Here is a 25581-nt window from a genome sequence, read left to right as displayed (position 1 = left end):
AGCGTAGAACCCAGCGTAAGAGGTACTCCCAACGTGACAGCCTGTATGAAGTATTACAAAGCTTACAGTTAAGATCTGGGATAGAGGCTGAACACCAAATTCAAAAAAGGTAACCAAGGCACTAAGTGCCATAAAGGAGGAAGGGGAAGGAAAAAAAAAAAAACCCACGATTGCCACTCAGCCACAGAGAATTAAAGTGGAAACCAGAGGTGTGCATGGGGGAGGATGAGGGGTGAGAAGGGGGGGGGGGGGGGGAGGAACAAACAATACATTTGTCACCCCGTCCCACTTCCTATAGAGGATACAGGCAATGCCTCCCGCCCCATAACCTCGGACACAGATGGTTATCGTTTACAGCAAAGGTGCACAGAAAGGCCTTCAGGTCTGAGCCCTTAATTCCAGGGCTGTAAATGATTAAAGAGAAGGATGGGGGTGGGGAGGGAAATGAGGGCGGAGGGAGCTGGGAGATTCACCCACCACCTCCCCCTAGGGCTCCTACCTCACAGCGCTCACCCAGGACAGAGCACCAGAGTCTGCAGCCCCTCCAGGGCAGCTCCGACCCCATATCCCCAGGCCCTGGGTTGAGGGGTGCTGGCGGTGGGGAGGCAGGGACAGTAGGTAAGTTTTCTGAGCCCTGCGGCTGACACGCCACAGGCTCCCCTCACAGCCTCTTCTTTCAGAGGGACCAGTACAGACAACGCGCTGACTTCCACTCCTCCCTTTCCACCCCCCTTTCTCGAAGGTACCCAACCCCCGCCCCTTCATCTCTCAATGCCCCCCCGCCTTTTCCTCAACTCCCCCCCTCCCCAAAACTCACAGCTGCTCCAGAGGTTCCTCCAGTCAAACCCTTTCTGGAAACGACGGCGGCCCGGCGGGTCCAAACCACCTACCATCCCCGCTCGCGTTTCCAGGCTCCCTACCCCCGCCGCCGCCGCCTCTTCTTCCACCACTGCCACCGCCTCCTCTTCATCTGCGGCCCACCGGCGGCGGCCGCCCCGAAGCCCCGCCCCCTCCATCGCCTCCTGCATCATCACTTCCGGTAACCCCGCCGGCCGCCAGCTCCAGGAGGGAGAATGGGAGAGGGGCGATGAGGGAACGAGTGGAAGACTGCGTCACGACGCACGTAAAGACGTACGAAGCCGTCGCCAAGTAAGGGCAAAGACCTAGCAACCCGGAGGGAGATGGGCTGGACCATTTTTTCCTTGTTTTAGGGGAATGGAGACCGAAAGCGTAAAGGAAAAATAGGGAGAGAAGGAGCTCAGCTTATTGTTGGATGCGGCGGGAGATGGGTAGAGTCAGGTTCGGGGAGACTCGAGACTCCCCCAGACCTGGAACTGGTGCTCCCACAGAAGTGGGCCCGGTGGTTTGGTCCGGCCTGGCCTACTGGACCCGCCTCTGCTCGGTCGGCCGCGGCTCTGCTGGGCTCCTGGCGCCGCCTCTTCCCAGCCTACAGCGGGCTGCGCGCTTCTGTGGGTGGGGGAAGGCAGGACTGACACAGAGTGAGTGTAGGGGATGGAGGCGCCGACTCCAGGCGCGGGAGACTGGCGGGGAAGGGGTTGGCTCCCCACGGGCAGGGATGGGTTGGAGGTTGGGCTGCGGCGTTGCCGGGAGACGGGCCTGTGTGACCCCAGCTTCGCAGGGGGCGGCTCGGTGTCATCGCCACCGGCCTCGGGGACCTGCCTCACGGAAGTGGCTCGCGCGTCCAAGAGGGGAGGCCTGGTGTGGGGACGCTCAGGTGCCGGCGTGGGGCCCCCTCGGAGGCTGTGAATCTTTTGGACCCCCGAATGTAAATGGGAGATGGTAGAGTCCGCTCCGAGGGCGACAGGTGTCTGGCTGAGGAAGTTGACCCAAATCAGGTCCCGTACAGGAACGGAGACTCCCTAGGACCGTGAGAGCCAGCTTCGTAATTCCCTTGCTCTTCAAACCTGAGAGCAGGATGTTGCTCCGTTACCTTTCATTCATGTGCAGGAAAGAGTTAAGTAAATCAATAAAGAAGGTATCAGCAAGTGAGAAATGCCCCCCCTCAAAGACCGGATGAGGTGACAGAAGATGGGGGTAGGGCCCCTTGAAGTCGGGTAAGGCCGTTCAAAGGAGGCCACGGTTTTGCAGGGATCCTGGACAATGGTTTTTCTGGTGGAGCCAATGAGAAGGACTTTTAGGTTGGAAACAGCCGGAAGGCCATGTGGCTGAAGCTGACGGAGCCAGGGCCGGAGTACTCTGTGATGTAGTTGGGCAAGTGGCATGACTGTAGCAGCGCCTTTTAGCCCAAGGCAGGGGTTTGGCTATTGTGTACTTCAAGGGTTTTAAGAAGGGAAGTGACCTGACCTGATTTACGTTTTTAAAAATCCGCTCTGCGTGCTGGATAGAGAAGGGTGGAAGTAGTTAGACCTGTTAGGAAACTATTGCACTGTACGACAAAGGAGAGGTGACAATAGTGTTGAAAGGGCCGGCCGGGCGCGGTGGCTCACGCCTATAATCCCAGTACTTTGGGAGGCCGAGGCGGCCGGATCACAAGGTCAGGAGATCGAGATCATCCTGGCCAACATGGTGAAACCCTGTCTCTACTAAAATTACAAAAATTAGCCTGGCGTGGTGGCACACGCCTGTAATCCCAGCGACTCTGGAGGCTGAGACTGGAGAATCGCTTGAACACAGGAGGCGGAGGTTGCAGTGAGCCAAGATTGCGCCACTTCAGCCTGGGCAACAGAGTGAGACTCTGTCTTAAAAAAAAAAAAAAAAAGAAAGAAAGAAAAGGTCCTCAGTCACAGTGGAAATGGAGAGAATTCCATTCAGCGTATATCTGGGAGGTAGTGCTTGCAGGACTTGCTGGGGAATTGGATGTGAAGTGTGTAGGAGAGGGAGGAACCAAGGTTAACTCCCTACGGGAAAACAGTTTAGAGAGGAATATCGAAAGTTCTCTTTTGAACATATTAAGTTTGATAAGTCTATTAACAAGTCAAATGAAGTTTTCAAGAAGTTAGATATACAAGTCGGATGAAAAATCATAGTTGGAGATAGTAAATGAGGAAGGCAGGGAAGAGCTCCCAGATCACCTAAGAAGAGGGTGTAAATAAAAGAGGAAGACCCCTAAATCCCTTGGGTTCTTACCATTTAGAGAGTACCCAGAGAAGGAGAAGCCAGCAAAGGCAACGACACAGACAAGACCTCAGAGATCAAATAGGAGGCCCCTTAATATCCTGGAATAATGTGACCCATCCCCTTAATCAGTGAGTCTCACCCACCCACTTGCCAGCTTTTACTGGCAGCAAGTAGAAGCTAAGTCCTGGCTCAAATCTCTTCCCTCCCTCTCCCAGCTGTCAGTGCTTTTGGACTTGTGCTCAGGTAATTTGTGTCCGTTATAGAAAACCTGACTTTTTCGATAAATTGTCTATTTATATGGCTGTCTCCCCCAGGGACTGTTCCTCCTTTGTGTCTTCCTGGCTCCTGGTACAGAGCCTTGTCCGTATGGTGGCTGTAGCTGGGCAGGAACACTGTGTTCATAAGGTATCAGCCATACAATCCTGCAGCTTCTCACGAAAAGGGGCTTTTGTCCCTGCCGCTGCTGCCAGCCCCACCACAATTATGGTCAGTTCCACAATATAGTGTAAAGGGTATCAGAAGACGAATAAGAAGGCCTGGGTTTCAATCCTGGATCTGCTGCTGACCAGCAGAGTGGCCATGGATAAAGCTCTTCTCTCTGAGCTGAAGGGTTGGCCTAGATTTGAAGTTGCATACTGACAAGACAGATATTGCCTGCAAACATATTGTTCAGCCCACACAGTGATTTAAATTCTTTTTTAAATTTACTTGCCAACATTTAAAAATTGGACATCAAAATCCAGACTTTGGGCTTCATTTGAAAAATCCGACAATCTGACAACGCCAGCCTGAAGTTCCTAGAGGTTCCTACACAGCAACTGTCAGCCAGAGCTGAAGAGCTGCTTCCCCTTCTATGCAGCTCATGCTCAGGGTTTGCCAAAAAGGTCTCTCCTCTCCCGCAACCTGGCTGACCCCTGTGGGCATTTGATTTGCAATTCTTGGTCTAGGGCTATGCTGTCCCTGTGTGGCCACTGACTGTTTTAAAATTTAAAATTTAATTTAAAAATTCAGTCCCTGCAACACATAGTTCAAGTGCCAGTAGCTACCTGTGACAGGTGTGTATCCTATTGGACAGAGCAGATAGAACATTTCCTTCACAGAAAGTTATCTTGGTGAGCACTGGACTGGAGGAACTCGAGGGTACTGTGTAGGCTAGTCATTCTCCACATGTGAAACTCAAGGGACTTAGCCTAGTGAGGAGCTCTGGTGCCTCTGCAGATGGAAAAGTTGCACATTCGATAGTTATTTGATGGTGGAGGAAGCTGTCCTGAAGGCGTGGACCCCTGCACAGAATGCGGTTATTTATCAGAGAGTTGGATCAAGGGTCTGGTGCTGGAAAGCCCCAACTGTATCTAATGTGGCATCCAAAGCTCTTTGGTCAGTTTCCTAATCCAGTTCCTCGGAAAACTGTCACAAAGCAAGAACTTAAGCCAGTGTCTTGTGTTCTCAGACTTCTCGATTTGATATGCAGGGTGAAAGATCCTGGCTGGCGAGTTACCGATGAATGAATGAATGGTTGATCTTTAGCGTTGGCCTTCAATTCTAGCCCCTCCCCTACATCTCTTCTACTGCTTTCTACTACTAGTAACTGGTAATTGCTTTTCACCACCTCTGACTGACCCGTACCTTTTCTTTGCCTGTTAAAATATGCTGATAAGGAAACATACTTCCATTTCTTTTGAATTGAGGGGCCCATAACTTTTCATTTAGAACTTCTATCCCTGATGGGGAAAATAGCTGTATATCTATTGGTTGTTATCTTGGTTACAGTAGCCTGATTGGAGTTCCCCTGTACAAATACAATCTTGTGTGTGCTCCAGTGCTGGTATGATATATTTAGAATGGGTGTGCTTGCCTCCAGTGATCTTGTTTGGGATAGACATTCTAGAAGTCTTTCAGACATTAGTATTTTGTTTTGGCCCTGCGTTCTAAAAATTTCCCATATTACAGGGCCTAAACTAAATTATTTTCCCTTAGGTAAAATAAAAATACTATCCACCCTCTCCTCCCTGCCCCCTATTGCTGACAGACCGTATGCTTGTCATTTTCTGTGTAAAAAGATGCTGTTTCATAAAATAGCTGTGGTATGATTAAGTATACCACACAAGCATATCCTGAAGTTTGCAAAACAGTGTGTGGCATGTGTGGCATTACACTTCCCTTTTTGGATTCTAGTAACCAAAAACTGAATCTGAAACAGGAAATAAGTCTGTGGTTTGTGTGTGTGTGTGTGTGTGTGTGTATGGTTGATTGATGGAGGGGAGGTTATGGTACCAGAAATGTATTAGAGAACGATTTCACTTAAAGGTTATCTGATTGGGGTAGGAATATGGGTGTACCAAAAAGGAGGGAGTATAACAGATCTCAGAGAAAAGTGCACTGAGGGATAAACAAGGAGTAAGAGATAAAGGAAGAAAAATAGGAAGGGAAGCCTGGTCATGCCTTTGGTGTTGGCACCTGCATTGTATTTCCAGTAAGAAGTATGCGCTGTGGTCTGAAGATAAGCGGTGCTTCCAACAGGGTTATTTACTCATACCAAAGAACAATAGCCCTTTGCTGTACAGGGATTATTAATGATCAGAGGGAAACAGCTTTAGGAAAATCCATTACTACCACAAAGCAGTAAATTCACCAACAGGCCACACATTTCTCTCCTCTGCAGCAAAGCTTAGCATAGATAAAAGAGGCCTCATTGTTCTTACTCTGTTTCCTCCTATTCAGGTAACATTTGCCTTTGTTAACTGTCAGTGCTAAGTGATGTACATGGATTATTTAATGAATAATCCTTACAACTCTGAAACGGGTTCTGCTATTACCCCATTGTACATTCTAAGAAACCAAGTCTCAGGCAGGTTAATAATTTGCCCAATGGGGTAAAGTCAAGATTCAAACCAAGCTTTGTCCACCAAGAGCCCAAAATAAATGTTCATTTTTTTCGTATTATATCTGCTATTCCTTACAAATGGGACAGACATTCCCTACTCTGCTCTACAGGGCAAGAACGTCTGGTTGCTTTGACCTTGTCAAGAGCATTTCAATTCCGTAGAGGCTTTCCAAATGACAGTTTTAAGTCACAGTTTTCTAGATTGATTTTAATCCATGGTCATTGAGTATAGTGGACCTTATTCCCCAAAAGGATTTTGTTTTTCAGGAAAAAAGTGTCAGAACCTCATTTTTCTATGTTTGGTTCTAAACTTCATGGAAATATTATAAAGTATTTCAGTCCAGTGAACAAACCCTAACCAGCCTTAAGAAAACTTAAGAGTGAGGGTTACATCATAGCTGTGTCTCTTAAACGCTGTTCTGGATGAGACTGATGAGGATTCCTCCCCAAATAACACTGAGTCTCCAGTTCTTTATCCTAACACACAATGCTCTTGAAAGCATCCTAGTAAGAGTTAATTAGTATTTAACCCTTCAATGCTCTGGGATCATCAGTTGGGAAGCTTGTCCAGATACCACCCTGTGTATCTCAGGATGACAACATGTGTTATCAATGACCATTCTGTGTGTGTAAATTTATTTTTCTAATAAATATTTGTCATGTTCCAACTATGTGCCAGCCTAGACATGTAATGTGCAAGACAGTCCCAAATCTCTGCCTGCTCCCCCACCTCCTACTCCCTGCAACACACACATGGTGGAAAAAGAAATGTGAGTCATGCAAAATTATGATAGAGTAGGATGAACATTATGGCGGGTACGCTAGAGGTACCAGGAGTGCACATAGCCGGGACACTGACCCAGCCCCAGTGTGAAGAGGGCACCCATCCAGAAGTGATGGAAGTCAAAAGGTGGAAGCAGCAGATAGGCAAAGAAAGAATATTTCAGTTGTATGAACTAAAGAGGCTTCCTGTGGCAAAAAGAAGGACATATCACATAACGAGCACAGAAGACCATGATTTCATTTGGGTGGAGTTCATGATTCCCCCTCCTTGCTAAAAAATCATAAAGTATTTGGGAGATAAATTTGACTATACTACAGTCATTAGTTCTGACGAGGGAAAAAATTCCACCTAGGGTAGGTCTTTCCTGAAATAAATGGAAAGGGGTGTTTAACTTCCTGGGGCTTGAAAATCAGGGTAAATTCCTCTTGCCTTTGTCCCTTTTCTTATTTGTACTGCAGCACATTTTCTTTAGAAGGCAAAGCCTCATGAGAGTCCAGCATTTGGAATTTGGACATTCCTGAGACCAGAGTCATACTTCTATAAATCTCATCTGGGGAAAGGGAATTTTCATCTCTGCTCTTAAACTCCTAAGTGTTCGTGCTGCAATGGTCTCTCCAAAGGCAGGGGAACTGTTCCAGAGGTGGGGAAAAAGGGCATAGTGGATGAGGCCCCTCATACCAGCAGATCTTTCCATAGTCCTGTAGAACTAGATCTAGACAGACCGAGTGTCTAGGCATGCCTTGTACAGTACGTTCTTGGAACCTCCCCAGACCCTCTCACTACACTTTGGACCGTGAATGGCAGAGTAGGTGAGTGTTTGGTGTTTGGTTTTTGTTTTTGTTTTTTAGATTGATCACAGCCCATTATGAGTCCCCATTACTGACTCTAAAATGAAAATGGAAAAGCTTGTGGACAGTCAGGAAAATCATCATCCAGCTTTTTTGGCTCTTGACCCTGACTCCTGTCAACTAATTAGGGGCATTAGGCAAGATCTTGTTTCGCCATCTGTACAAGTGTTGGAATTATAAGTAGTTATGATATACAGTAGTTTGATATCCAGTGTATTTAAGACATAAATCAGACCATATTACTCCAGCTTGCATAAAATTTACCAGTGTCTTTTGCCTTAAGACCAGCAACAAAGTGCCTTTCCAAGGCCTACACCCAACCTGTGCTGGATTCTGTGGACCTGTGGCCCCTTTCCCAAAGGCTCTTGTTGCGTTCATGTTCATCTTTTTTATTTTTATTTTTTGAGACAGAATCTGACTCTGTTGCCCAGGCTTGAGTGCAGTGGTGTGATCATAGCTCACTGATGCCTTGATCTCCTGGGCTCAAGGGATCCTCCCACCTCAGCCTCCCAAAGTGTTGGGCTTATAGGCATGAGCCACCATGCCTGGCTAATTTTTTTATTTTTCAATGGAGATAGTGTCCCCGTGTTGCCCAGGCTGGTCTCAAACTCTTGGGTTCAAGCAGTCCTCCCACCTCAGCCTCCCAAAGTGCTGGGATTACAGGCATGAGCCACCATGCCCTGCCTCATGTTCATCTGTGAAGTTGATTCCCATCTCACAGCCTTTGCTCCTGTTGTTCCCCCTTCTTGCACCAGCTTCCCCTGATGTGAGTCCATTATTAGGTTCCATCACACCATTCAGGACTCAGCTCAAATGTCACTGACCACCCAGAAAATAACCCCCACCTCTGCTCATTTGTATCTTACTACTCTTCAGAGCACATATGACTATCTGAAATTCTTTTTCTTGTATATCATCTGCCTCTGCCACTAGAATATAACCTCGAGGAGGGTAGGGACCGTGGCTGCTTATTTATCACTGTATCCCCAGAAACTGCAGGTGTCTGGCACATGGCAGACCTTCAATAAATGTTGAGTGAGTGGATGGATGGATGGGTCCTTGGAAGGGAAGAGTAAGGCCTACCAGGTAGTAGCACTGTAGTGAGCCCCCGCACTGGTGGCTTTTATGTCGGCTCCCATTGGAGTCGGAGGGGACAGGGTTGCCACAGGGAATGGAAAAGCAAAGCGGTGCAGCCATGTGCCCAGCCTGCTTAGAGCATGCTGGTGTGTAACATAATTAAAAAGGGCAGTTGCAGGATAGGAACAGGGGCAGATGGCAAATGGGGAAGACTATTGCAATTCACATCAATGTGCAAAAAAATTGCTTCCTTTGCTGTTTGTATAGAAAGAGACTAGAATTATTTAGTTCCCTTTGTCACAACTAGCTAAGCTCTTTAAAGCAATCAAGACATTCAACATTTATTGACATTGAACAGTCTATTTCATGATTAAAAGCATGGGCTCTGACTTCAGACCAGCTGAGTTTGCATCCTGGCCCTGCCTATTGTTAGCTGTGTGACCCTGGACAAGTTACTTAACCTCTGCATCAGGTTCCTCCTTTGTATAATGGGGATATTGGTAGCATTTGCATATATAGAGTACCTAGCAAATTATCTGGCGCACAGTAAATGCAAAGCAAATGTAACTTTTAATATTTGTATTACTGTAATGAACAAGATACAATCCCTGCCCTTCAGGAATTCAGACTCAGAGAAGAAAAAAACATAAAGTGAAAGAAATTCCGAACTATCTCCTGGCCGTGATAGAAGCGAGGAAAAAGTTGCTTTGAAAAAGCTTAATAGCAAGTAGGTGTCTGTTTGATAGATGGGGTGGCTAGCAGAAAAGAGGCATTGTAAGCAGAGGAAGACTCAGCCGAGACAGAGAAGTATGACATGGCAAGGCACCTTAGAGCAGTAGCTCCCAAACTTCAGAGACAACATCACAGTTTCTGTTGTTTACCTATATTTTAAACCAGCTTAAAGTTTTGTAATTAATTTCTTTAAAGGAAGTTCTATATCACATACAATCTAAATCACTCAAAATTATGGGTTTGATGGGCTATTCTAATACACAGTTTGTATTGTGTATCTAAGATCACCTCCCCAACCAATCTTTGGGACACTTGCATTAGGGGACACATTTCTCAACTATGACCAGAGGCCAAAACACACTGGCAGCAACATCTGTCAGCCTTTTCTTAGTGGCACAGGCCTGCACATCGTAGAGGCTTGGAAATGATCCTCACCTCCACACGTGTATAACCCTGTGTTATAACAGACAGGGCGTGATTTTTAAAAAGACCAGCTTCTAGTGCCATTTCCTTCCAGGCACACCTCATATCTTCTGTCTGTCTTCATTCTGGGATTTGGGGGTTAGGGAGATGAAAAGGAGTAAAGAATTGCAAGAAATGTCCGTCTCAGAATAAAGATTATAGCAGGTTAACTTTTAAAAATCTACATGGATAGACTTCATGACCAGCTGAGACCACAGTTGAACTGTGGTCCTCTAAACTACTGAATAGTCCTGATGTATTACCCGTAGGAAAATGTATTGCCCGTAGGAAAAGCAGACCCTGTTGTATCAGATCAATCCCTGATACAGTGAAGAAGGAAAAGGGCTTCCTTAGTCTTGTATTAATTGTGAGAGATAATTGATAGTTATAGAGGAATAAATGTTGGTTTCAAGCCGTTAAATCCATATTCGGGAAAAGGTGGTTTTTCTAAATGAGTTGCTTTCTAGGAACAAAGACAAGAATAAAAAGGAAAAGAGCTTTTTAAACTTTTTTGTAAATATATGGCTGAATCTGTTTCCAGAATCACAAACTTTCTATAGCAGAGAATACTCCAAATTATTCAGCAAACATTTATTGAATACTGATTATGCACCCTTCTAGGTGCTGAGAATTCAGCAGTAAATAAGATGAATGTGATCATTGTCCCCTGTAAAGGTGACAGTCTACTGGGGGAAGACATTAACAAACCATTACTTAAGTGAGGAGTGCTATACAAGGAAGAATATTAGGACCTGTGAGAAGTTTCAACAGAGAGCCCCGACCCAATGGGTGTGGGGGAAGCGGGAGGATTTTCTGAGACATCCCTATTTTCATTGGGAACTGCAGGATGAATAGGGTGGGTCAGGAGAAAGCCTTCTAGAAAGAAAACAGCATGGATATGTGCCCCTAAGGCAAGAATGAACATGGTTCCCTCAAAGGCCTGAAACAAACGCAGCAAGGAAAGAACAAAAGAAGTGTTTTTCTTTTCTTGCCTTTTCTATCAAGCCTTGGAAGGAAATGGTAGACTAGGTTTGTTAATGGTACACAGTGGTGAATACAGTTTTAGACCCTTCTCTCGGGAAATCTTTGGAACTTGGGTTTTCTGGGTCACCTGATGTTGCAGAGTGAGACATCACATAAATCCCTTTCAGGATTAGTTTTCAAAACACTTAAACATTAATTAAAGTGTTTTGAAAATAGTCCTATTAAGTACCAATTGTAAGCACTGCTCATTACCTTGAGGGTATTAACCTAATTGCAGGGCTTTTGTATCAGATTATGGTATATGATCAGTTAGAATTTGAAGCTGTGGTTCTTAGAGTCTTGGAAGGAAACCAACTAAAGTTAGATTTTAGAGATGGTTGCTTCAGCCAGTTGTGGTGGCGCACGCCTGAGGTACCAGCTGTTCTGGAGGCTGAGGCGGGAGGCTCATTCGAGCCTGGGAGATCAAGGCTGCAGTGAGCCGTGATCATGCCACTGTACTCCAGCCTGGGTGACAGAGTGAGACCCTGCCTCAAAAAACAAACAAACAAACAAACAAACAAAAAACCTTGCTGCTGTTTGAATATGCCTGACCTTCATCACTTTTCTCCAGCATCTTGCAGTCAAGGAAGTTCCGTCTGTTAGTGACAGGGAAGTGAAGCAATCATTAAGAGATGTTCGTTACAGACTCCCTGTACCTCACAGGAACTGACTCACGTATTTTCATAGGAAACCATGGAGTTTTAGGGAGAGCCAGAAACTCAGAAACCTGTTTCCTTACCAGGAAAAATGTCATCATCTCATCTGGGTTTTTATTACAATAAACCGCAAAGCATGATGTTCTCTCTCTTGGTTTTTATGAATTCCTTGTAAGCATTTTTTCTGTGCAGCCTCATAGACTCAGAATTGGCATTGAATATAACTGTGGTCCTTTTAACATTTGAATTAGGTGAAGTAGTCTTTGAAGCTTTTCGTCATTTGGCTCATTCTTTACTTAAGAATAAACCTCAAAAAGCGTCATCAGGGTCAGGGTAAGTGCTCACATTAGAAAGAGGAATTCTCTGTAAGGTGAATTCCTTGCAAGTACTTTGAATTTTGAGGTAAACATGCCCACTTCCAGCTCCACTCTGCATTCTTCGGCTGCTCAAATTCTCATAATTCCAGGACTACCCTAAAGCATATTATCTCCACCTCTTATGCCTTTCCCTCCGTAAGTTGAAAATGGATCATGTTCCCAAAAGCAGGCAGTTGAGCAGCTTACTTCCCGATCCCGATGAGCCTGTTAGAGGAAAACCTAGAACTCAGAATGAGGTGTCCAATTGCCTGGCCTTCTGCCCTCCTTGTCTTCCCACCCTGTCTTCTGGTTCAAGGCTGTACAATATTCATTGTTCCAATTCTGACTAATCAGAATCTTCCAGTAGTGGGACTTTTTTTTTTTTCTAGCTTCCCTGAATATAGTTATGAAAAAAGGGGAGTGGGGGGCTGAAATGTTTGTTTTGTGTTTTCATTTTTATAGAGATAGGGTCTCTTTATATTGCCCAGGCTGGTCTCAAACTCCTGGCCTCAAATGATCCTTCCATCTCAGCCTTCCAAAGTACTGGGGTTATAGGAATGAGCCACTGGAGCCAGCCTGAGTTTTTAAATAAGTTGTTGGGGTTTGCTTGTTTGTTTTTGAGATGGGGTCTCACTGTGTCACCCAGGCTGGAGTGCAGGGGCTCAGTCTTGGCTCATAGTGCAATCTCAGCTCACTTCAGCCTCCCGGGCTCATATGATCCTCCCACCTAAGCCTCCCAAGTAGCTGGGCCTACAGGCACGTGCCATCACGCCTGGCCAATTTTTGTATTTTTTACAAAATGAATGTTTTGTAAAATACATGTTACCCAGGTAGGTCTCAAATTCCTGAGCTTAAGTGACCTGCCTGTCCTAGCCTCCCAAAGTGCTGGGATTACAGGCATGAGCCACTGCACGTGACCTTAAATAAATTTTTTTAAAAAGGAAACACCTAATATTCATCAGCAAAATAGATGGTACATTGGGATATCTTCATACAGCGGGCTGAATTGCAGCAGTGAGAATATATGAACTAGAGCCATGTGTAACAACATGGATGAATCTTATTGAATGTTATGGGCAAATAAATTGCAGAACTTACCTATAAACTTTTTAAACTTGCAGAGCAGGCAGGGTGCTGTGGCTCATGCCTGTAATCCCAGCACTTTGGGAGGCCGAAGCAGGTGGATCACCTGAGGTCAGGAGTTCGAGACCAGCCTGACCAACATGGTGAAACCCTATCTCTACTGAAAATACAAATTAGCCAGGCGTGATGGTGCGCACCTGTAATTCCAGCTACTTGGGAGGCTGAGTCAGGAGAATCACTTGCATCCGGGAGGCGGAGGCTGCATTGAGCCGAGATTGCACCATTGCACTCCAGAGTGAAACTCTGTCTCAAAAACAGTAATAATAAATAAATAAATAAATCTTGCAAAACAATACTATAAATGTTACGTGTAAAGATATGCACGATAACAAATTCAGCATAGTGATTCCTTCTAGGAGAGAGGAAGGGGAATGTGATTTGGAAGGGGTACAGTGGGGGTTTCTACTATATACATAATTTATTCTTTAAGGTCTGTTGTAACTATATGGCTATTATATTAGTCTCAATATCTTTTCTTTCCTTTTTTTTTTTTTTTTTTTTTTTTTTTGAGACAGAGTCACTGTTGCCCAGGCTGGAATACAGTGCGTGATCTCGGCTCACTGCAACCTTCACCTCCCGGGTTCAGGTGATTCATGCCTTAGCCTCTCAAATAGCTGGGATTACAGGCGGTTGCCACCATGCCTGGCTAATTTTTGTATTTTTAGTAGAGACTGGGTTTCACCATGTTGCCCAGGATATTCTTGAACTCCTTACCTCAAGTGATCCACCTGCCTCGGCCTCCCAAACTGCTGGGATTGCAGGCATGAGCCACTGTGCCTGACCTCTATATCTTTTTGTATCTGAAATATTTTGTAATAAGAATTTAAAGATACACCATCTTGGCTAACATGGTGAAACCCTGTCTCTACTAAAAATACAAAAAATTAGCTGGGCATGGTGGCGGGCGCCTATAGTCCCAGCTGCTCGGGAGGCTGAGGCAGGAGAATGGTGTGAATCCGGGAGGCGGAGCTTGCGGTGAGCCGAGATATCGCGCCACTGCACTCCAGCCTGGGTGACAGAGCGAGACTCCGTCTCAAAAAAAAAAAGAGAGAAATTAAAGATATTCGGAATTGTGCTTTTAAAAAATACAGTCAGCTTCATGGAATATACCTAGGTCAGTTCTCTCTTGGCCATGTCTTCTGAATTAAAACTGATGTTTGAGACTAAAAACCCAGAGGGGCCTTGAGATCTTCAGTCATCAGAAAGGTTTTTTTTGTTTTGTTTTGTTTTTGTTTTTGAGATGGAGTCTTGCCCTGTTGCCCAGGCTGGAGTGCAGTGGTGGGATCTCAGCTCACTGCAAGCTCAGCCTCCTGGGTTCATGCCATTCTTCTGCCTCAGCCTCCTAAGTAGCTGGGACTACAGGCGCCTGCCACAATGCCTGGCTAATTTTTTGTATTTTTAGTAGAGATGGGGTTTCACCGTGTTAGCCAGGATGGTCTTGATCTCCTGACCTTGTGATTCACCTGCCTCGGCCTCCCAAAGTGCTGGGATTACAGGCATGAGCCGCCACGCCTGGCCAGTCATCAGAAAGATTTTTAATTATACTTATTGGACAAGAAAGTAGACCAACGATTTTGAGAAATATTTCCAAAAAGGTTGAGAGGTTGCAACCTGACAACCTCTGGGTGGAACTGGGCTTACAGACTCATTTTGTTTGGCCTGTACAGTCCTCACTTTTTTTTTTTTTCTTTTTGGAGACGGAGTCTCACTCTGTCGCCCAGGCTGGGGTGCAATGGCACAATCTTGGCTCACTGCAACCTCTGCCTCTGGGGTTCAAGCGATTCTCCTGACTCAGCCTCCCAAGTAGCTGGGCCTACAGGCACACACTGCCACACCCGGCTAATTTTTTTTTGTATTTTAGTAGAGACAGGGTTTCACCATGTTGCCCAGGCTGATCTCGAACTCCTGAGGTCACCCAATCCACCTGCCTCAGCCTTCCAGAGTGCTAGGATCACAGGCATGAGCCACCATGCCTGGCCTCACATTTTCAAAAATAATGACTTACTGTGTTTTTTTGAGATGTCATATTTTAAAAATCTGGATTGCCACCTATTTTTAAGCTATCAGGAAATCTGGCATTCCTAGGGACTTCTTTCTACATGGCAGATGCTGGCTGGAGCTGAATAGCAACTGTTCCCTTTCAAGGGGGCAGTTCCTGTCCAGGTGGCCACTGTCCCCATTCAAGTAGGTCCTCTCATTTATATTACCTGCCAGGCTGCAGAGGCACTTGAGTTTGTAACCAGTGGATTAAATTCCATTTCTCACTTAACAAGAATATTCAGTTATCCAAAACATGCCTTCTCTTAGGCATTCAGGTGAGTCATATAATTTTACTGGACTGGCTTAAAGAATAATAAGTATGAGTTTTGGTTTTGCCGTGTTCATAAATGTGGCCACCATGGCAAACTGTGTGGTTGAGCAACCCTCAACCTCGGGATGAGTTGCAAAGCCAGTTGAGAGATACGGTGTTTCTATTACCTGGTTTCGGCAATGCTACCCAACAGATTTGCTGAGAAAGAGCAACTATTTCTAGACCCATTAAAGGTCTTGATTAAAAAACTGTACATCTGCCTGGCTGCCTCCTGTCAAGTTGCATTTTTATGCAAATTTTCCCTCTTCTATTTCGGTGGGTCTGAAGATGACAACAGCAACACGACAAGAAGTCCTTGGCCTCTACCGCAGCATTTTCAGGCTTGCGAGGAAATGGCAGGCGACATCAGGACAGATGGAAGACACCATCAAAGAAAAACAGTACATACTAAATGAAGCCAGAACGCTGTTCCGGAAGAACAAAAATGTAAGTAGGCCCCACTTGGAAGTTGCACAGGGGAGAATTGTTCCTTATGATATATGTTTATTTCTTGTCGGTCCTTAATTGAAAGGGCTGAGCCGCACAGTCACGGTGGCACAACGTGGGGCAGGAAGGGGCCAGTGCACAGCTTGGCTAGCTTGCCTGACCACTGGGAAGCCTGTGTTTCTTTCTTCACTTGTTCCAGGTCTCAAGCCAGCCAGTAAGTGGCTCAGTGTCCTCAGAAGACCCCATGAGCCAGGTGACATGAGTCAGGCCAATGAGTTTTCAGAGGAGGAGCCAGTCCTCATACTGTACCCGTTGCTGGCCACTCCCATAGGAGGTGTGCAGGAAAGTGGTTTGGTTTTGTTTTTTTTTCAATTCATAAACTATTCAAAGCCTCTAAATATAAACCCATTTAGAAGGAAGAGAATAGGATTAAGACACAGGGTTCCCTTCATAACAGCTTTGAACTCAAGCCTCTTTGGCTAGCAGAGTGAGGTTGCCCTTTGGGAGCACGGAACTGGGTAAAATAGTATCTCCATTAGCTGATTTACGGGAACCGCACATGCAGACAGCAGGGAGCCAGATTGGACCCACCCCTAGGAACCCTAAAACATTAACTGTCAGCTCTGGGGAAGACCGCCTGGCACTAAGCATGGAAGAGGCTTTCACGCCTGACTTCTCTTCCGCCTTCTCACTGATCTAATGGATTCAGTGCTGTCACTGCTCCCCTCATGAAACCTCCTAACAGTCTACTCTAACCACTTTTCCCTTCCTGACCTCTGACTGTCTCTGTTCGGCCCTGTCATCACACACCTTCCTGCCAGCTACAGGGATCCTCTGAAGGTCGGCCCTCTGTGCTGAGCCTATGCAGCATGCAGCCACCTTGTGATTTAAGCCGTCACATCTGAATCCCCGGCTTTGGCTGCTGCCTGGCCACCTGAAGGACCTCACCACAGCTTAATGGTCCAAAGCAGAATCATCTTTCTACAGGAGTGCCTCCCCTTCCCCACTGGTCCATTGGTGTCACAGCTCCTGTCACCACTTTGCAACTCTTTGTTCTCATTCCTCAACAAATACTTGATTGCCCACTGTGTGCCAAACACAAGACTAGATGTTGAGGACAAACATAAGCCAAACCAAGACAGAGCTGTCAAACTTTTATTCCTTTAATTGAAAGTGGATTACCATGATTTGACTATTTTGGAATTTCAAAAGCCCTTTGTTCCCCTTACTAAAGTTAGATGGAGTTAGATGGAAAGAAATATAAAATTACAGTTGAGAAAGTCCACGAAGGCTGGGCATGGTGGCTCACGCCTGTAATCCTACCACTTTGGGAGGCCAAGGCTGGAGGATCAGTTGAGCCCAGGAGTTTGAGACCAACCTGGGCAACATAGCGAGTCCCTGTCTCTTAAAAAAAAAAAAGAAAAGCATTACCAAAGAAACTCTCCTAATCTGCAGCAACTTCCCCTTCTCTGAATCCCTGATGGCCCTAGCTTTTCAAGGCTGACTTTCTTAGGAAGTTTCTCTCTACCCTTCTGACCTTCCTCCAAACCCAGCTTCCCCAAGCTTTTTCTGCTCTTAGCATAGACCATGCTTGCCAAACCAGAGTATATGTACCCCATGGAGTCCCTAAACAATCCTCTAAGGAATGGAAATAAAATACAACTGCTATTTCTATTTATTCTTTCATCTTTCTAAAAAGTCTGTCTGGTACATAGTTAACAATGAACTTGTTAGTACATATCTATAATTTATAAATTAATACATTTATAAATTAATATAAATACAAATATGGGGGCTATGGGCTCAGAAATTTTTTAATGAAAAGAGTAGGTGATCAGCCAGGTGTGGTGGCTCACGCCTGTAATCCTTACACTTTGGGAGGCTGAGGCCGGTGGATCACTTGAGGTCAGAAGTTCAAGGCCAGCCTGGCCAACGTGGTGAAACCCTGTCTACTGAAAATACAAAAATTAGCTGGGTGTGGTTGCGCACGCCTGTAATCCCAGCTACTCGGGAGGCTGAGGCACAACAATTACTTGAGTCCAGGAGGCAGAGGTTACAGTGAGCCAAGATCACGCCACTGCACCCCAGCCTGGGCAACAGAGCAAGACTGTCTCAAAAAAAAAACAAAAAAAGAGTAGATCAAAAGGCTTGGAGATCCCTAAATAGTTGTTTATATTCTCCTTTTTCTACTTTATTCTATTTATGTTGGCATGGGTTTCCCAACCAGATCATCAGTTCCTTGAACATATAGACAAGGTCTTGTACTTTTCTAGTCTATCCCAAGGGACCTCCCTGTGGTTGTCACTAAATGAATGAGCAGCTATAAATACTTTGATTTAACTGACCTCCTCCAGGAAATCTTCCTCAGTTTCTCTGCTTCCCCCTCAACCCCATGCTGGCTGCCTGTTCTGAATTCCTATAGCTGTCCGTAGCAGTCACTGCATCCATTGATTATATACCACTGTGTCTTTTCTGTAGCTTTAGGTATCAGAGTTGTTCTGCCCAAGTAATAACTTTGATAGCTGAAGGCACTGTCCAGCCTGCAGTGTTGGGGATATCATAGTACATGCCCAATAAACCTTTGCACGCTCACTCACCTGAAGACTACTCAAGACTTTTCAGTTTTCAGTTATTGCAATAACCCTTCCTTTGCCTAGGCTTGGCTTGGCTCAAGCGGGGTGAGCCAGAGGGAGGTGTATGTGCCACTGACGGTACATGAGATTATTTGGGAGTGGGTGGAAGAGGTACATGGGTTTTTAATTTTGAGATATGTACTTGCTTTAGTATGTGTTATAAAGGAAAGAGAATATTAGATCACAGTTTCACAAATACTGTTACTTAAGAGAGAGTCCATTTAATGAAAAATTCGAACATTAGTATAAGCAGTATGTGGATATGGCAGAATCATGCAGCCAGCCCGTGAATGACTGAATTTGGAGTACTCTAGCCCAAGCTTGTTCAGATGGACAGCTGAAGCCCCAGAAGCCCCAACCCCCTTAACTATATGTTTGTCAAGCGCTTTTTCTTTCTTCCTAGTCCCTCACGCAGACATAAGGAGTTTCTTGTAACTTTGATTGCTCTAAGAGTTTAATAATCCAAAGGTATCCCATGAACTGCTGTGAATCTCAGTGGGCAAATGGGAATGTGGAACTCTTTTCCAACACAGACAGCAAATCAGTGACTTCTGAGAAGCACAGAGGTCAGAAAGTTGGGCCTCTGCCACAAGGGACTCACAGCTGTGGTTCTCTGCATTGCTGTTCCTGGAACTCTTCTTTGCTCTGTTCCATAGGACAGGAACGCCCTTGAAATTTCCAAGCCACATGGACCCAGACTTTGCTGTGTGGGTGTCATCTGGTGGTGATGCAATCCTAGCTCTGCTTTGAAGTCCACTTGCAAACTCCTAGCAGAACCACGTCTTGATTCATTTTCCTTCCTCAGAATGAAAGAGTTTCTCCCCTTTTCCTACTTGGCTGTTTTTCAGAATGAACTTTTTATTCCTTTAATTGAAAGTGGATTACCATGATTTGACTGTTTTGGAATTTCAGAAGCCCTTTCTTCCCCTTACTAATGAGCCAAGGCAGTTGACAGTTTAAGAGGTATAGATCATTCTCCAGTGTCCTACTCTGGGGGTTTCAGGACAGCACTTGCGGAAACCATCGGGTTACTTTAAAGTTTAATCAACATGAGGGGGGTGTCGGTGGGAATATAATTTATGGATTGTTGTCTCAGTCAGTGTCGGTGGGAATATAATTTATGGATTGTTGGTAGGAATGTAAATTGTTGCAAACTCTAGAGAGTAATCTGGGAATATCTGTGAGATTTAAAAATGCATGTGTCTATGGCCTTTGTCCTAGCAGTCCTCTCTCTCTAGGAATTCATCTTTTAGATACCTATGCATGTAAGCAAAGTAATTTTAGAGGGATCCATAGCAGAATCATTTATAATAGCAAAAAATTGGAAATAACTTAAGTATCCATGGGTAGGAGATTGGTTAAATTATAATAAAGCCGTCTGTTGGAATTTTGTATAGCTGTTAAAAAGAAGGGGGCAGCTTTATAGATGGAATATAGAAGGAACTTCAAGTTATGTTAATGAAAAAGCAAGGTTCAGAACAAAGGGAGCTATTGTTTGTGTGAGAAAAATAATCAGCTTCTATGTACATGTGCATTTTCACATATACATAGAATACCCCTGCAAGAACACACAAGAAACTGCTAATTGTTGTCTCTGAGATGAAGAACTGGAAGAGAGGAGTAAGAGGGAAGTGTAATTTTTATGTTATATCCTTTTGTATTGTTTATTTTTACCTTCTTTACCGATTTTAAAAGTTTGTCGTAAGCTTTAATATTAAATTGCTTTTGATTTTCCAAATTAGCACCATTTAATTTACTGGCTAGTGAACTGAAAAAGTTTGAGAAAATGTATACCTATACTCTATGTACCATTAGAAATATACTATCAGCCTCATTTCTTTTTCCCTTTTAATAGCTCACAGACACAGACCTAATTAAACAGTGTATAGATGAATGCACAGCCAGGATTGAAATTGGACTGCATTACAAGATTCCTTATCCAAGGCCAGTAAGTGTGACTCCTGGTTAACAGGTGGTGGGTACTTACCCTCATCAACCCAGTTATTTCCAAGAATGTGTAACAAGAGGGCAAGTGCTTGCTGAGAGGCCCAGAGCTGCTGTGGGAGGCGTGTTGGAAATAAGCTATCGTTGCACGCTGCCAGCCCATCACAACAAAGTAAAATGTCAGTGAATGCATGACGTATCCTACTTATACAGCTTTCCACATATGGAAGGGAAAACCAGCTCACACTGTAGAGCTTTTCTCTTTTCACTTTCATCTTTTTTATGGAAATGTGTTTAATTACAAAAGGTAGGTTTGTTGTTACTAAAAGAATAAAGTTCAAACATGAAAGGAATGCATAAAGTAGAAAGTAAAAATGGTCAAAAATTCTCATCCAGGCTGGGTGCTGTGGCTCATGCCTGTAATCCTAGCACTTTGGGAGGCCAAGGCGGGAGGATCACTTGAGGTTAGGAGTTCGAGACCAGCCTGAGCAACACAGTGAGACCCCATTGCTACACAAAATTTAAAAATTAGCCGGGCATAGTGACACACTCCTGTATTCCCAGCTGCTTGGGGTACTGAGGTGAGAAAATTGCTTTAGCCCAGGAGGTTGAGGCTGCAGTGACCCATGATCACACCACTGCAGTGACAGAGCAAGACCCTGTCTCAAAAAATAAATAAATCTTAAATTTATATAAATAAATTTAAAATAAAAAATAAAATTATGTAAATAAATTTATTATATTCAGAATGTCAAGAAACAAATAATTTTCAAATTTATATGAATTTAAAATAACAAATGTATACAAATTTTTTCTTCCTCAAATTCTTTCATACCATAAATTTAAAACAATAATTTAATTTAAAATAAGTTTTATTTATTTATTTATTTATTTATCTATCTGTGGAGACTGAGTCTTGCTCCTTCACCCAGGCTGGGTACAGTGGTGTAGTCATGGCCCACTGCAGTCTTGACCTCCCGGGCTGAAGCGATTCTCCCACCTCACTTCCCCAAGTAGCTGGGACTACAAGCATGTGCCACCACTAATGTTTTAATTTTTCGTAGAAATGGGGGTCTCACTATGTTGCCCAGGCTGGTCTTGAACTCCTGGACTCAATCAATCCTCCCGCCTCAGCCTCCCTAAGCTCTGGGGTAACAGCCATGAGCCACTGTGCCTGGCCAAAATTCTTTTTTGTTTGTTTGGAGACAGAGTCTTACTTTGTCGCCCAGGCTGGAGTGCAGCATGATTTCTGCTCACTGCAACCTCTGCCTTCCCAGTTTGAGTGATTCTCATGCCTCAACCTCTCGAATAGGCGGAACTACAGTCATGCGCCACCACACCCAGCTAATTTTTTGTATTTTAATAGAAACAGGGTTTCACCATGTTGCCCAGGCTGATCTTGAACTCCTGAGCTTAGGCAGTCTGCCCACCGTGGCCTCCAAAAGTGCTAAGATGACAGGCGTGAGCCACTGCACCCAGCCCAAAATTCTTAAAAAAAAAAAAAATTCTCATTGTGTAGAGAGGGTGACCACTTTAACTGTTAAATGGAAAATTGCCAGTATTCAACTCTTTTAGCTACAAAAACAACAATTTTATATTGTAGTGGCTCAACCTAGTTAGTTTGGTAGTACAACCTTTTAGTCTTTTTTTCTATATTCATGTACCTATATTTTCTTTACATATGTAAGATTCTGGATATAATGTTTTACTGCTTACTTATTTTACTTCATGTCTTCCGCACATCTTTGTATGTAGCTCTCCCTCAATTTTTTTTTTTTTGTTTTTGAGACAGAGTCTCACTCTGTCGCCCAGTCTGGAGTGCAGTGGCACAATCTTGGCTCACTGCAGCCTCCTGGGTTCAAGGGATTCGCCTGCCTCAGCCTCCTGAGTAGCTGGGATTTACAGGTGCACCACCACACCCAGCTAATCTTTGTATTTTTAGTAGTAACAGGATTTCACCATGTTGGCCAGGCTGGTCTCAAACTCCTGGCCTCAAGTGATCGGCCTGCCTTGGCCTCCCAAAGTGCTGGGATTATAGGTGTGAGTCACCGCACCCAGCCCAATCTTTTTTAAATGATTGCATTGTATGCTATTGTAAGAATGTGCCATTGTATTAGGGTTCTTCAAAGAAACAGAACCAATAGAATGAAGATATGTAGATATAGAGACAGCTAGATGTATATGTGAAGAGATTTATTATGAGGAATTGACTCTCTATATATCTAGACAGAGATATATCTAGATATGCCTGAAAGGATTTTTTTTTTTTTTTTTTTTGAGACTGAGTCTCACACTGTCACCCAGGCTAGAGTGCAGTGGCATGATCTCAGCTCACTACAACCTCCACCTCCCGGGTTCAAGCGATTCTCCTGCCTCACCCTCCCAAGTAGCTGGGATTACAGGCCCCCACCACTATGCCCAGCTAATTTTGTATATTTTTAGTAGATATAGGGTTTCACTATGTTGGCCAGGCTGGTTTCAAACTCCTGACTTCGTGATCCACCCACCTCGGCTTCCCAAAGTGCTGGGATTACAGGCGTGAGCCACTGTGCCCGGCCGAAAGGAGATTTAGTATAAGGAATTGGTGCATGTGATTATAGAGGCTGAGAAGTCCTAGGATTTGCCATCTTCAAGCTGGAGACCCAGAAGAAAGCTGGTGTTATTACTCAGTTTGAGTCCACACGCCTGAGAACCCAAGGGGCCCATGGTAGAAATCCCGAGTCTGAGGCCCAGAGAAGATGAGGTGTCCCAGCTCAAACAGGCAGGAAGCAAAAGGAGCTGCTTCCCCTTCTTCTGCCTCTTTGTTCTATTCAGGCTTTCCATGGTTTGCATGATGCCCATTCACATTGGGGAGGGCCATCTGCTTTACTGAGTCCACTGATTCAAATGCTAATCTCATCCAGAAACACCCTCACAGATACACCTAGAAATGATGTTTAATCTGAGCACCCATTGCCCATCAGATTGACACAAAAAATTAAGCATCCTAGGCCAGGCACCGTGGCTCATGCCTGTAATCCCAGCACTATGGGAGGCCAAGGCAGGTGGATCACTTGAGGTCAGGAATTCAAGTCCAGCCCGGCCAGCATGACAAAACCCCATATCTATTAAAAATACAAAAATTAGCCGGGTGTGGTGGCGAGCACCTGTAATCTCAGCTACTGGGAAGGCTGAGGCACAAGAATCACTTGAACCTGGGAGGTGGCAGTTGCAGTGAGCTGAGATCATGCCACTGCACTCCAGCCTGGGTGACAGAGTGAAACAGTGTCTGAAAAAGAAAAAAAGAAAGAAAGAAAAATTAACCATCCCAGCCATAATTTAACCAGCCCCTCTAATGGTAGGCATTTAGTTTGATCCCAGTTTTCCACTATGCACAGAACATCTTTGTATACACACACTTTTCTCCCCTTCTTTGGATTCTCAACTTGCTCTGTGATCCATGCTTGTTTTTTCTCCTCTGTGTAGGCAATATAGGAAAGAGCACAGGCTCTGGAATCTGACAGATCTGGGTTCAAATCCTGACTTCCCTTCTTAATGTATAACCTTAAGCAAGTTATTTAACTTCTCTGAGGTTTCATTTCCTCATCTGTAAATATTAGAATAATAATCTCTTATGAGGTTATTGTAGGATTAACGTGTGTAAAGAAATGAATCAATGTAGATGTAGCACTTAGCAGAGGATATGGTACTTTCTGAGTAGATCCTTAGTGAATACGAGCTGCTGCAATGATTATGAGTATGATTCTTCACATTATTGTTCTTATTCAGATTCATCTGCCTCCAATGGGCCTTACCCCACTCCAAGGCCGGGGACTTCGAAGCCAAGAGAAACTGAGGAAACTTTCCAAACCAGTATATCTCAGATCTCATGATGAAGTTTCCTAATCTAGAGGAAAGTTTATTTCTGCAAATGATGAGCCAACTTGTTCTTGAATGTAAACCAGATGGCAAAACACTTCTTGATTGGGGCAAAAATTCAAATGTCTTCTTAAAACCTCCACAATTGATTCTCACCCATGATGAGCACTTCGATATCCCTAGAGTTTCTCAGCGTCTTTCTTCCTGAGTGGATGGCATTATCCATAGAGGTCATGGACCTTACATCCTCACTGCAGTCACCTTTGGAAACAAGACTAAGGCCTGTACAAGGGAGGTGGAAGGGTGCAAGAGCTGTTGATGGGAATTCCATTCACCACGCGTGCCAGCTGATGCAAAGAAATTTGCCAGTCACTGGAAGTTACTGTGGCTACTGTAAAACTATGTACCACTCTCAGAGTATTCTTAGGCTTTTTATTTTCTTTAAGCTATAGATTTGCTTAGAAGTGAGGTTTTTGTGTGTGTGTGCTTTTTTGTTGTCTTTTGACCCTTCCAGTTTCCAGAGAAACTTATCTTAAAAAGTTTGGTTTTTCATGGAAATTTTATGAGATTTCTGCCTTAACTAAATGCATATATTCCTTATCTTAAAGCCTGTCACTACTTAGGATGCACTTATAGGATCTGAAAAGCTCACTTTAAACTCATACTGCATTCTTTACGAGTATTTTACATTAACATAACTGAAAAGTACAAGGCCCAAGCTGGCTTTCAAATTATGTTTAAACAGAAATGGGACAAATAGACTTGAAAATAGAACGGATTTATTCTACCCCTGCAAGGGTAGACTCAGGTGAGAGTCCCTTGGTGAGTCATTTGTACATCAGTGTCATTTCTTCTTACCTCCGAAGAAGATGGGCATCCCCAATAAAGACAAAGCACTATCAATTTTTGTCTATTCTTTTTCAAAATGGACTCCTGACCCTCAGAAGCAACAGTTGGAACCTACTCCAATGAGGAGGAGCACATGTTTTCACACTCAAGGTAACTTATCACAGGGTTTGGCAATGACATAGAGAACAGATATGATGCTGTATCAGCGGAGTAATAGTCTATGCATACATATATATGCATATGTATATATATGCATATACATTCATACATATATATGCATGTATACGCATACATATATATGCATACATACACATGTATGTATAATTTTTATTTTTATTTATTTATTTTTTGAGACGGAGTTTTGCTCACATTGCCCAGGCTGGAATGCAATGGTGCAATCTCGGCTCACCGCAACCTCCGCCTCTCAGGTTTAAGC

At 44.3% G+C, this 25581-nt stretch overlaps 2 protein-coding genes across 13 annotated transcripts in view; one reads left to right on the top strand and one right to left on the bottom strand.

Annotated features, from left to right (window-relative positions):
- The window catches only part of DCUN1D3 (defective in cullin neddylation 1 domain containing 3), a 46740-nt gene extending 45346 nt beyond the window's left edge, over window positions 1–1394 (bottom strand). Inside the window, exon 1 of one of the 5 annotated variants that reach the window (XM_017953247.2) lies at window positions 1329–1394. The gene's annotated coding sequence lies outside the window, so the exon portion shown is untranslated. Of the gene's footprint in view, window positions 1–499; window positions 612–817; window positions 968–1328 lie in introns of those variants that run through there. The other 4 variants (XM_017953245.3, XM_003916633.4, XM_017953244.3 and 1 more) reach the window with 4 other exon arrangements.
- LYRM1 (LYR motif containing 1) lies at window positions 501–25199 on the top strand. Of its 8 annotated transcripts, none has more exons than XM_009196120.2 (4): window positions 501–618; window positions 15703–15861; window positions 20350–20442; window positions 24207–25199. In XM_009196120.2, exons 2-4 carry the CDS (start codon window positions 15703–15705, stop codon window positions 24321–24323), a joined length of 369 nt encoding a protein of 122 aa, XP_009194384.1. In that variant the 5' UTR covers window positions 501–618; the 3' UTR covers window positions 24324–25199. The 8 variants fall into 8 exon arrangements, with proteins under 8 accessions (XP_009194384.1, XP_003916686.1, XP_003916684.1 ...); XM_003916637.3 differs by lacking the exon at window positions 501–618 and adding an exon at window positions 917–1149; XM_003916635.4 differs by lacking the exon at window positions 501–618 and adding an exon at window positions 1167–1499.
- The last annotated feature ends 382 nt before the right edge of the window (window positions 25200–25581 follow it).

Source organism: Papio anubis, chromosome 18 (genome assembly GCF_008728515.1).
Source record: "Papio anubis isolate 15944 chromosome 18, Panubis1.0, whole genome shotgun sequence".
In the NCBI taxonomy this organism is placed as follows: Eukaryota; Metazoa; Chordata; class Mammalia; order Primates; family Cercopithecidae; genus Papio; species Papio anubis.
This window is presented reverse-complemented; position numbering and strand designations above follow the sequence as displayed.

Coding starts and splice junctions, on each gene's coding strand:
- LYRM1 (XM_009196119.4), top strand. CDS start 1,577: ATGGGTTGGAGGTTGGGCTGCGGCGTTGCCGGGAGACGGGCCTGTGTG. Junction 15,862..20,349: donor TGTTCCGGAAGAACAAAAAT/GTAAGTAGGCCC, acceptor CCCTTTTAATAG/CTCACAGACACAGACCTAAT. Junction 20,443..24,206: donor AGATTCCTTATCCAAGGCCA/GTAAGTGTGACT, acceptor GTTCTTATTCAG/ATTCATCTGCCTCCAATGGG.